At 37.1% G+C, this 12646-nt stretch overlaps 2 protein-coding genes across 5 annotated transcripts; one reads left to right on the plus strand and one right to left on the minus strand.

Moving 5' to 3' along the window:
* Positions 1-887: 887 nt before the first annotated feature.
* On the plus strand, positions 888-3735 carry cfap410 (cilia and flagella associated protein 410). 3 transcript variants are annotated; one of them, XM_037788565.1, is made up of 8 exons: positions 888-905; positions 1025-1120; positions 1264-1282; positions 1724-1770; positions 2438-2667; positions 2819-2969; positions 3079-3178; positions 3265-3735. In XM_037788565.1, the coding sequence occupies exons 2-8, from the start codon at positions 1044-1046 to the stop codon at positions 3427-3429; spliced, it is 789 nt and encodes a 262-aa protein (XP_037644493.1). In that variant the 5' UTR covers positions 888-905; positions 1025-1043; the 3' UTR covers positions 3430-3735. The 3 variants fall into 3 exon arrangements, with proteins under 3 accessions (XP_037644493.1, XP_037644492.1, XP_037644491.1); XM_037788564.1 differs by lacking the exon at positions 888-905 and adding an exon at positions 912-944; XM_037788563.1 differs by lacking the exon at positions 888-905 and having other exon boundaries at positions 912-1120.
* Positions 3729-11803, minus strand: orc2 (origin recognition complex, subunit 2). Of its 2 annotated transcripts, none has more exons than XM_037788560.1 (16): positions 11648-11803; positions 10324-10434; positions 10065-10223; positions 9242-9328; positions 9027-9116; positions 8899-8930; positions 8221-8278; positions 7813-8129; positions 7044-7153; positions 6809-6941; positions 6267-6363; positions 5346-5492; positions 5102-5273; positions 4943-5004; positions 4728-4846; positions 3729-4061 (listed from the first exon to the last, which is right to left on the minus strand). In XM_037788560.1, exons 2-16 carry the CDS (start codon positions 10391-10393, stop codon positions 3978-3980), a joined length of 1737 nt encoding a protein of 578 aa, XP_037644488.1. In that variant the 5' UTR covers positions 10394-10434; positions 11648-11803; the 3' UTR covers positions 3729-3977. The 2 variants fall into 2 exon arrangements, with proteins under 2 accessions (XP_037644488.1, XP_037644489.1); XM_037788561.1 differs by having other exon boundaries at positions 10324-10422; positions 11648-11787.
* Between the last annotated feature and the right edge of the window lie 843 nt (positions 11804-12646).

Here is a 12646-nt window from a genome sequence, read left to right on the forward strand (position 1 = left end):
CAGTGAGGGCCAAAGTGCAAATGCTCTATGGAGTATTAAGGCCACATTGAGAGAAAAAAATCTGAGATTTCCAGAAAGAAGTCATAATATTATGAGAAAAAAGTCGTAATATTACGAGAATAAAGTCATAACTTTACGAGAAAAAAAGTTGTAATGTTACAAGAATAAAGTCATAACTTTACGAGAAAAAAAGTTGTAATGTTACGAGAATAAAGTCATAACTTTACGAGAAAAAAAGAAAATACCACGTAAAATTACTAGTTTATAATATTTACTTTATTCTCATAATACAACGACTTTTTTCTCATAAACTTGTGACTTTATTCTCGAAATCTCAGATTTATTTATTTTTCCTCAATGTGGTCCTAATACTCCGTCGTACCATCGTACCATAGACCTACAACAATGACAAATAAAAATGAAAATTTAAACAAAAAAATCTATATAGAAAAATGGATACCACTGACATTGAAGTTTTAAACTGCTGACCTCATATTACATATAATTCACAATTTATACTTAGGTTTGTTTTTGTTTTTGTTTATTTTTTAAATGTATTTATAATTATTATTTTTAATTTACTTATCTTTTTGTGTATTTGGTCCTTTCCTTTTTTTGTATATGTTTCGTTTATGTTTCTATCGGATTTAATTCATTTATATGTATAAATGTAATTGTTTATGAAATTAATTCTGCTTATTTAATGGTGCAGTAATATTGTTATAGGGATGAGGGGGGGGGTAATTTGTTTATACAATTATTTCTGTGATTTATTGGATTTTGTACAGAATACCAATAAAAACACTTTCAACCAAAACAAATATTTTTTCATGTTTGTAATAATAATACCGGATGTGACCGTAACTAAGGACGCCTCATTGGATACGCGCATGCGCAGTCGTGTGGGGAGAACAACGTCGCTGCTGCTGCAGCTGAGTTGAAGTGTTTGTCCACTCAGCCTGTCATAATGCGGCCTTTTGTTGTTTCTGAACATATAGTGCATTAAAATATTCTTTCTCGACAGCTAGATTAGTTGAAATGATATGAAACTAACACGGAAACAGGTTCTGGCGAAGGCTAAGGCCTCCGACCTGGAAAGCGTGAAGAAACTGAACTGCTGGTAAGTGTTGACATTTCTTTGTAGCATAACAGACACCAGTCATTTAGTTGGTTTGCATGCTGATGATGGTGGAGGTTGACAAGTGCAGTTTATTGTGTATATCTTGCATTTGTGGTAACGTTACATTTCATTTTTTTTTGCAGGGGATGCAACCTGACTGATGTGAGTATAGTCAGTTAATGGATATCACATTTGGTTTGACACTGAATTAAGATAAGATAAGATATTCCTTTATTAGTCCCGCAGTGGTGGAAATTTGCAGTGTACAGCAGCAAAGGGGATAGTGCAAAAAAACAAGCTGCATCAGCTAACAGTAAAAAAAGAGCTAAACAAAATGTAACAAAATATACTGTAATAAGCTGTATATACAGTATTGACAATAAACAGACTATTAACAAAATTGCACAAGTGGAAAATGATATTGCACAGTGAGAATGAATGAATGAAATTCCACCTGAAAATATCAGGTTTTTGTCATTTTTTTTCACTATTCATGCTCAAATTCACTTTGCTACTCTTCTTTTTTAATGTTTTAATTTAAGTTGTATGCGTGTATGTATGTATGCAGTAATATATGTGTTCCCTTCTATTCTGTGTTTCCAGATTTCTATCTTCTCTCAAATGGCCAACATTGAGGTGCTGACACTCAGGTTGGTCTATTTAAAGGTCCCATATCATGCTCATTTACAGGTTCATACTGGTATTTTGTGTGTTCTACTAAAACATGTTTACATGCTGTAATGTTAAAAAAAAAACTTTATTTTCCCTCATACTGTCGGCCTGAATATGCCTGTATTTACCCTCTCTGTCTGAAACGCTCCGTTTTAGCGCATTTTGACGGAATTGCGTTGCTAGGTAACAGATTGGGTCCATGTGTACTTCCTGTCAGCTGATGACATTCACATACACTGCAACCAGGAAATAAACTGGGACACATTTAGAATGTTTACGTTTAAAATTGTGTCAAGGGTCTAAATATTGTATATTTGTGACATCACAGATGGACAGAAATCCTGACGGCTTGTTTCAAATGCAGAGTTTCTGAATACGGCCTGTGTGTGTGTTTCCTTGTGGATTGAGTGTTTCGATACTTTCACAGTATTTATATAGGACTTAAACCTGCTTTATAATAAAAAATACATGAAAATCTCACTTTTTTTTATAATATGGGACCTTTAACTCGATGCTGTGTCTCTGACACATTCACACACACAGATATTACACTGATATGATACTGTTACATTTGCACAGAATCATTTGAGATGATCAATGAATCCTAGCTGTGATGTTCTTCCTTTCCTCCCCACCTTTCTCTAGTGTCAACAGCATCTCGTCTCTCTCTCCTCTGGCTGGCTGTCTGTCTCTATGTGAGCTCTACCTGAGGAAGAACAAGATCCCCTCTCTCTCTGAGCTGTCTCTCCTGCGTCCATTAACACGTCTCAGAGTGCTCTGGCTGGCTGAGAACCCATGTTGTGGTACCGACTCCAGCCGGTATCGCCTCACCGTGCTGCGCTGCCTGCCTCGCCTCCAGAAGCTCGACAACCAAGGTGTGTGTGTGACTGTATTAGAAATGATTTGCACCCACGATTGGAAGAAGAAAGACTGGAGCAAATCTGTGTAAAGCTTTGGTGTGACCTGAGAGAAGAAGGTTTGTTAGATAAGTAGTTACATTTTATCTGTGTATGTGTGTGTTTGCAGTAGTGACTGAAGATGAGCTTGCACTTGCTCTCATGGAGGGCGAAGAGGTCACCACCCCTCCAGGCAGCATTCATAACCAGCTTTCTTCCAACGGACTTCCAGATGCAGAGACAGAGAACGACCCGCTTAACTACAACATGGAGGAGACCAAGTAAGCATTGTCGATTGACACTTAACAGGAAGTAGAACATGCATCGGCTGAAAACAATCTGTCAAGACATATTAAGAACAAAACATTTCTTTCTTGATTTTCTTTTTAGCAAAATCAGGGAAGAGTTGGGGATGAAACTCCTCTCCAGAGACAAGTTCCCCTCTCTTTCTTCTCCGTCAACCAGAGAAAACAAACCAGCAATCAAAAAGGTACCCTCCATTCTCTGAACATTGCTTCCTAGAACTTTTTTTATTAATCTCAGCCAATAAATGATAACTTAAAATTGTACTTTCAGACACACACTCTCGATGCAGTTCTGATGCTGCTGAAGGATTTGGATGAAGAGGAGCTTCACATTGTACACACAGCTACTCAAAACATACTCCAGACTTACACACTGGACTCGGAAATGCTAATGGATTCACTGCAGACGCAGAAAACCGTCGACATCCAACACTGAAACATTTCATAGCATGCACTCAGGGCCAAACCTCTCCCTCCCTCTTTCCCTATTTAACCAAAAACAACCCCTTTTTTCTACCCGTTACCTTCTGATTGCAATACGCATGGCATGTTTACTGACATCTCTCCCTTTTGCTACAGTTTTCACATGTGGAGGAGTGATGAATAACTTCCCCGGCTATCTTTGTTTTTTTTACAGCAGCACGCCTTGTACAAGCAAAAGAATGTAACAAACAAAAGAATGAACATTTTGCTAAATGTAAATCTATTTCTGTAATTAAAGAGATGAAATTGCACTAACTTATTAAGTGTTGATTTTAATTACACAGATGTTGGCTGAAAACGTGTATACATCAAAATCAAAAAGATGTGAATGTCACAGTGCTACAATCATTAGATCTAAACCATTAGTTTAAACTCTGCCGAGCCTGTAAGCTGGGCTCATGTCTGATATTTATATCAGCGACCGATTCAACCAAAATATCTATTTGCTGGTGAAGTGGAGTGGATGAACTAGAAGCGATACGGGTCTAAAGCCTTCTCTCCTCAGTCGCCCTCTTCGTTCTCCAGGAAATCCATCAATGTGCTCGCGTCCACGGCGACGATTAAGCACTCCACTCCGTCTGCACCCTGGAGGATCATGGGAATAATTGTTAATTGAGAGACACTGAAGTTTGCAGAGAGTTATGGTGCTAAATTAGGGTTGGGAATAGAGTGGTGCAGGAATGAGTCCTTAAACCCAGAAATGAGTTAGCATTTTAGCACTTTCGGTTGCCTTGTTTGAAAGTCAGTGTTATTTTTTTTACGTTTTTTAGTTAGATGTCTGAAATAAGGTCTGTGGTTAATACAAGCTTAAGAGATTTTAATGTTTTGTGCTACAATACAAAATACAGTAGTAAATGTCCCACTTGTGAATTTTGAAGCCATTAAATGTCTTAAAAAAGTCGGTTGCTAAGAAGTGGCTAAATGAGACTACAGTCGCTGTGTATACTCACGCTCATGCGACCGTGGTGTAGTTTGTTTATAGCCTCACGTTAACTTTTTACTTCTTGCATTCACACTTCAAAAATCATAAAAGTGGGGTTCATTTGCGAAGATTATCTTGCTGAACAAAATGTGTAAGTATCATAAATGTTTGTTTGCCACATATTTTATTTTCTGCAATAATCCAAAACCCAAAGGAAAAATCCCATTGGCTTTTTGTCGAGGGAACCAGGGTGATGCTAACTTCCCGGTTGGCCTACAAAAATACGTCATTCCTGCAGCACTCTATTCTAAAGTGAAACAGGACCCCACCTTGCGCGTCCGTATCAGTTTGTGGTCTCTGAACTCGGTCAGCTGAGTCCTCAGCGTGAGGTCAGAGTTCACTAAGAACGCCTCTCGACAACGCTGGTAGAAATCATGGAACGACAATCCTGCACACAGTGATGGAAGAATATTACTATCATAAAGCAACACACACATTTTACGCAAAAAAATCTGTACAGCATTTTGAAGTTTTGCGTGTGCACCTGTGTATGAAGGGTTATCTTTGTTTTCCAGCTGGAATTTCACCAACAGTTTGAAAATTCCTCTGCAAAAAGAAAGGACACAGAGCCATTAAGGACTCAAGCAATTCATTTATCACTTAACATCTCCGAGAGTGAATGATATCAAGGCGGATGTGGTACCTTGCATTGGGCGTCAAGCTGCGTAACACGTGTGTGAGGGAGGACAAAGCGAGAGCGCCAGTCTGCTGCACCAGGAGTGAGTTTTCATACGACGTTTCCTCTACGTAGTGCTGGAACGTTACACACTCCCACCACAGCCAGTTAAACTGGCTCTGCTTAAACTGGTCCCACACTGGGAACACACAGGAAACATTAAGCTACAAGAATACATTTCAATATAATTAACATGGCAGTAAACACTCACCCATTGGAGCGTTTATGTGGTCTAAAGAAGCCACCAAGTGCAGGTTGGGCAGGGATGCCAGCTGCCCCAGTGCACTCTGGGTCTTCTCTCCTCGCAGCATTGGTCCATCGATATTATGGATCAGGAGGTAAACGTGGAGATCTGGGCCTGCGAGGACACGCTCCAGTTTTAAAACACAGAATTCAAACACATGCTTAAAGGGATAGTTTGGGTGTTTTGAAGTGGGGTTGTATGAGGTACTTATCCAGAGTCAGTGTATTACCTACAGTAGATAGTACGCTATATTTAGAATATTTTCGCCGATTTACTTTTCCGTGAGACAGCTATACAGTCCATGTTCAGACGGGGAACTGAAGCCGTTATTTATGTTCTCGCCAAAGCAACCAGACTCCATTGAAAAAAACAGTAATTTTACTTTGCAGAACGCAGGAGTTGCTGGTCGACCGCTGCCTCAATCTGTTAGTTTGTTTGTGTTGTTGTGTGACTTTAGTTCATTTTGATGCAAGTCACAGTCGGATCAAAGTCACACAATAACACAAACAAACCAAGTTAAAATTGCAGGTTTTATCAACGGAGTCTAGTGCCCTTTGGCGAGAGCAAAGATGGATAAAACGGCTTCACTTCCTCAGCAGAAAGGGCTGTCTGACGGCAAGGTAAACTGGCAAAAATGTTCTAAATATAGCGTTCACTTAAAATGATATTGATTTTTTCAGGTGAGCCTTTCTTTTAGGTGGCTAAAATAAGTTTTGCTGCCTGCCCTGTCCACAGCAGTATATTGCTTTGCTTCTGTGTGGTAGTACCTGCCTGCCGACCGTCATGTACTGTAGGTAACACTGACGATGGATAAGTACCTCATACAACCCCACTTCAAAACACCCGAACTATCCCTTTAAGACAGAGACAACCGAGAGAAACACTCACTGTCTTTAAGGGTCTGAGCGATGTACTGGATCTGGTCTGAGGGTGTCCGGAAACTTCCCTGGTGCTCTAGAACCTCACATGTCAGAGCATTTAAGATCTGCAATGAAAGCATGGCATGATGAGGATAGAAAAAAACCTACCAAATCTACCTTTATCAATATTGCTCAAGTGTTTCTCTTCTAAACTACAAGTCTGGCAACAAAATCAAGTGAAAAAGACCAAAACCAACAATGTGTTGTGTCTGTGGCACTCAGCTCCATTCCCATTGGTTCCTATAAGACAAATCCTGAAACTGAGTCATAAATATATAGCTTCACTTCTAACAGGACACTAGTTCCTGGAAAATGTTACACAATCCGGAGGAAATGTACGATGTACGATACATTCATTGCTGGTTTTGGTCTTTTCATGAAATTTGTTGACAATAAGAAAAAAACAGAACATCACCACCTTGTTCCATGCACACTCTTACTCCTACGTTGGTCGTAGTTTATACCAATAAAGCCTTTTTAATCTGAATAGATATTTCTGTGCATACTGACTGATTTAAGAGTAATGGAAGGGAAGAATCCGTTGACCACGAGGTGGATTTCCTGATCCAACTGAGACACGCGGAAATCCTCCAGCAGAGCTTTTTTGCTGCCCAAACCGTAGACCAGCACACTGAATCCCAACCTACATAAACAAACACAGAGACACCTTCTGTTTTGCACCAAATTTCAAACATTACAAAAAAAAAAAGCAGGGAATAAAGAAAGTGCAAACCACACTACTCACTGTAACTGTAACATCCATTTGCTAAAGTGCTTTCGGTACTTGTTGTGGAGCTGCTGGATCTCTTTCGAGCAGCAGGACGGCTTTCCTTCTAAAAGCTGGACCAACTTCTCCTGCAAAACACAAAACCAACGGAAACTCACAGCTCATTGAGTACATTTAAAACACTGGCTGTTCCAGCTTGACATATCTTGGAATTAAAAACAAACAGTCACAATCCTGTGGTTCTGACAGGCGGTATATGTTTGGGTTAAAGGGATGGGAATAAATTGCAAAGATTGTCTCCTGAACAGTTTTGTTGCAACCTTTATCTAATTAATTTTTTAATATTTTATTTAATTATATTCATATTATTTAATTATTTTTATATTCTGTTTTATTTACTCTTTTTTAAATGTGCCTTAAACACACAGTATGTACTCCACAGGGATATAAATAGGTGCTGGGAATCTGGTGTGTGAATTTATTTTATTAATTAATTTATTTTTATTTTATTAATCATTACTATTTACTAATTTATTTTTAATAACTTTTAATTTATTATATATAAAATAAATGTTTTTTTTATTAATTTATGTATATTTATTATTGTTATTTTTAAAAATTATCTCCTACTTTGATTTTGAATTGTTTGATTTTTCAATTTACGTTTACTATATATGTACATATTATTTTATTTGTTGTGGTTTAGGTTGTTGTAGTCTTTTTTTCTTAAGGAAACAATAAAAAGCATGATTAAAAAAAAAAAGAACCCTAGCTGTTAGATACTGACCCTGTCGAGTTTAGGGATGTGTAAACGCTCCAGGGTGCGGTCTGACGTCAAGACCTTTGAACTGCCGTGGGCTTCAAAATACTCCTCGACCATACTGGGCTGACTGAGGGCCTCAGAGGTGGTCTTGCTCTTCTTGGCGGGAGTCTTGTAGAGAGCCGCAGACGAAGCTTTACTGGGCGTTTTCAGAGTCTTCACGTTCTCCTTGTTTTCTTTCTTTACTTTCTGCTCTTCCTCCATCCCATCTTCCTCCTCCTCCTCCTCCTCCTCAGAGTCAGAGGGCGACAGCTCACTATCGCTGTCTGACCGAATGCTGGGAGCTGAAAGTATCAAACGGCTTAGTTATAGTTTAACTTTATACAACTTACTTACTGTAACAATAAGAGAATCTACTTCCATTGTAACACTCACTTGTCATTCTCTTCCTGAGCCTGTGGGGCGTCGTGGAGACAAACTGAACCTTCTTGCTCTGTCAGATAAAAAACAGAGGTAACACCGAGAAAACAACATTATAGAAAAATGGCAATATCATCCAAAAATAAAGGTTGCTGGATGAACTGCATACTATTTCCGGTGAAATATTACAGTATACAAACACTGGACACTGCGGCGGCATAAATATCCCACAATGCAATGTGGTAGTAACGACAACGTTCATAACAGACGTTGACGGACAGCTCTGTACTGTCAATAACGCTTCAATTAAGTGTGCTATAGGCGTAATATAGTTTTTAAATTAGTTCAGAATTTATGATTCTCACAAATCATCATCTGGTCACATGAAGTTGACACGGGTTACTATGGTTACACGTCTCCATCCGGTAAGGAGGCTACCAGGAAGTGATGACGTAAATTAAAGTTCAGTGCGTCCGAAAATATACATACTACTGTTTATTCACACTAAAGTATGTTGAACGATAGTACACATATTGAGTATGTAGTGCATAGTATGCGATTTCAGACACACGTTTGTTAATGCAGTAGCTGACAGGAAGTAAACATGGACCAAAGCTGTTGCCCTAGCAACAGAATGGCAATGGGAAAAGGTCTATATGAGAAGCTAAGCACACAAATCCCTTCTAGTCTCACCTTCTGTGGTGTCCTGCTTCCACCTCTGTGATCTAGTCAGAGAGAGACAGAACAGACTTAGTTGTACAGAAATGGACACAGGAAAGGATGGATGCAACAAAACAATAAGGAGAGGTTGCTGAACTCACTGCGGCCTGAACGGGTGGGAGTCGAGGGTTCACTGTTGGGGGTCGCGCTGAAGCTCACGCTTTTCCCGGGAGTCCGAGCCAACTCGCTTGCTATTTGTGAAAAAAAACCACAAAAATAAAGTTTGTAATATCCTGCAAATGTGATAAATGCAGCTGGTGTCGTGCAATCCAAGAGAGTTTGTGTACGTATGACAGAAGAGATCGGAGGCTCTCACCAGTCTGGGCCATGCTGTGTCCACGTCTGGCTTTCTGAAAGGTGAAAATGGAGGATCCGGCCACTTTGTACATACCCTCCTCATCTTCTGTAAAACCAAGCAACATTATGTGACTGAGGTGTAACCACGTAAAATGATCATTTCTATATGATTAGCAGCAATAAACACAATGGCCTCTTGCTAATACAGGCTGTACCAGGAGGATCTGGAGCTGGTCTCAACATGGCTGCTGGGTCACAAACTTTCTCATTTTACAGCTAAACAGTACACTACAAGATGTTTCTGAAAACATTTGAGGAGAGAAATAGGCATTACAGTAACAGAATATTGATTCATATTTGATCAGCGCTGCCTAGTTTGACCGTTTGATTGGAGTTTGTGATTGATTGACAGCTGCTCAGAGACGGCAAGTCTCCAGATCAGCTCTGATTGGTTGTTTTCCTCCGGTCTGTGAAACCTTGCAGATGCCATTAGGAGCACCGGAGGACACAGAGACACATGATTTTTTCAGATTACCTTTCTCATGCACTACTGTCAGGATATAGAGACCATTTCATCATATTATCATATAATCATATTTGCTCCAATTCTACCCACTGCTGCTTTAATTGCAGGGCTGTTGCATTAGACTGCATTCATTTTAGCTACTTAAGGTGTACCTAATAAACTGGCAAACGAGTGTATACTAAATATTTAGCAGCAGGCCGAATAAAGGTTCAATAAAAATACCCATACAAACACAAAGATAGCTGAAAACAGGTAACAGATGGGCAAGGTTTACTACACACAATACGTATTCACAAATGACAGTTGCCTCACTCACCTTCTGCGTTGTCTGTTCCTAAAGCTTGGACATAGTTCTGCTCATCAAGGACTCCATTTTCGTCTCCATTATGGTCTACAGTTTCCTCTTTGGCTCGTCGTCCTGCTGGGTTCTTAAACGTTACAATCTTCTGAACAGACCCACTGTTGCTCTGCACACCTTTTAGTTATTATACACAGACAGGCAGACAGTTAGTGAGACAGACAATACCCAAACATATCTAAGCAGGAGAGAAGTAAAGTGACTGTGTTGTCCATACCCTCCTGTTTGTCCACGATGTGCTCCAGAGCATCTCCATCACCGATGAACTTCACCTCCAACACACTCATGACTGCTCTGGATGGATGTAGGCAACTTTCTACAAAAGAAACTTAAGATGAATGTGGAAATAAATATGTTTGATGTAATGATATATTTTAGTCAAGATAAGATTGGATATGTTAATTTAATTAATCTGTATGTATGTTTTTTTTTATTAATTATATTTTGCTGACTTTTTTAAAAATCTTTTATTTATTTACTTTTATTTTATCTTTGTTTCATTTTTTTTTATTTATTTTGCTTTTGGTTATTTAATATATTTTTAATTTAATTACATTTTTTTTTTTTTTTTTTTTAAAGTGAAAATGCTCTATGTTAAATATTTGTCCTATCTTATTTTTCTTAAATACAAATATTACAATAAAAAAAGATAAGATTGGATATGTTAAATTAATGAATCTGTATGTATTTTTTATTTTATTAATTATGTGTTTAATGGCTTTTTTTAAAATCTCTTATTTATATACTTTTATTTTATCTTTGTTTTATTTATTTTGATTTTGGTTATTTATATTATTATTATTATTATTATTTTTTTTTTTTAAGTGAAAATGCTCTGTGTTAAATATCTGTCCTATCTTATTTTTCTTAAATAAAAATATTACAATAAAAAAAGATAAGATAAGATTGGATAGAACATGCTGTATATAATAAAATGATTTATTATTTTTGGAAAATTTCATATCCACAAGACAAAATGGTCAGGAACCAAGCCAACTTTCTTGCATTTTATTAATGAACTTAAATACCACCATGATACCCTATATTAAAAATATAAAAGCCATTAAGACTTATACATTATTAAATGATTATATATGATTATATGATGTATACATAAACCCTGGCATTATGAAATGTGTGTGTGTATATATATATATGTATATATATATATATATATATATATATATACATTCAACTGTCTATGTATCTGTACCTTTGTTAATGAGCATGAGTTCAATAAAGAAAGAAAAAACAAACTCATGACTATCTAAAGCAACATACAGTGTGACAGCAGCAGTTAAAAGCTAACAACTCAGCAAACACAACACATACAGACTTCTCTTCTCAGGGTTATATGGTTTACTTCTATTAATGTAGTTTGTCTCTAATAGTAATGATAATATTAGCTGACAGTGTGCAGTGAGTCGTTCAGTCTCCTGGTGGTCAGTCAGCAGACAACAACAGACAACAGCTGCTGCGCACTCAATGACTACAAGAGAAGCGGAGCAGCAACTAAACGTGTCTAAACTACAGTAACTTACCGGCTAATGAGTCCGTATCGCCCGAGATAAAGTGTAAACAAACCTCTCATAAACTGAGAGTTACACGCTGAGCGGTGTGACAACTTCCCGCGCCATCCTCCTGAAGTTTTTAAACCACGTGACAAGCGAAAGGTCATCCGGTGGCCAATCAGAACGTTAGCTTCTTTAAAACCACATTTCCCAAGATGCACTTCGCACAACCTACTCTGCTGCTGAGACTTCATACAGATATTAACTCACTGTCAACAATCCCAGTTTATCTGCAGATTTAGATCATTTATTTTATTTTATCTTAGCAAAATATTATAAACATCATATGATGTGGCTCATTGTGTGCAATATTAATGTCCAAAACATGTGCAATATTACTTCTTTTCTCATCACATGCAATATTACTTATTTTTCTGTTGTTTTTTTTTAGCTTACCTTACCTTTTTTTATTTTACTTATCTTATTTACTAATTTTACTAAATGTATCTTACTTAATTGTAATTCTTTTAGGCACTGGTGCTATAAATAGTACTTTTTATTTTATAGACTTGTATTTTATACACTTGAACTTGTTGTAATTTTGTTGTATTTTTGAGCAATCTCTGGCACAAGAATTTCCTTCGGGATTAATAAAGTTCTATCTTATCTTATATCTCTTCTTTTAAAAGAATATCCTCCTTTTTATTTTTAAAGATACTGATTTTAAAACATATTTGACTATGATTGATAACTTAATAAAAATTCTAAATTGACTAAAACTATTTCAAATGTATTCCAATTGTTTAAAAGACCCCGGGTTTTATTCATCTTTTCTTACATTTTATTTGTTGTATAATTTATTTTATTTCTATATTATTTTTATATTGTAAAATATATTTGCAGAATTGTAATAAAAAATCTGAACATGTCTGTGAATCTACTGTGTTGAACTTTTGAAATAAAGTATGATATAAAAAAATAATAAAATAAAATAAAGTTCATCATGTGATAAAACAAAACTGCAATACT

Source organism: Sebastes umbrosus, chromosome 12 (genome assembly GCF_015220745.1).
Source record: "Sebastes umbrosus isolate fSebUmb1 chromosome 12, fSebUmb1.pri, whole genome shotgun sequence".
NCBI lineage: Eukaryota > Metazoa > Chordata > Actinopteri > Perciformes > Sebastidae > Sebastes > Sebastes umbrosus.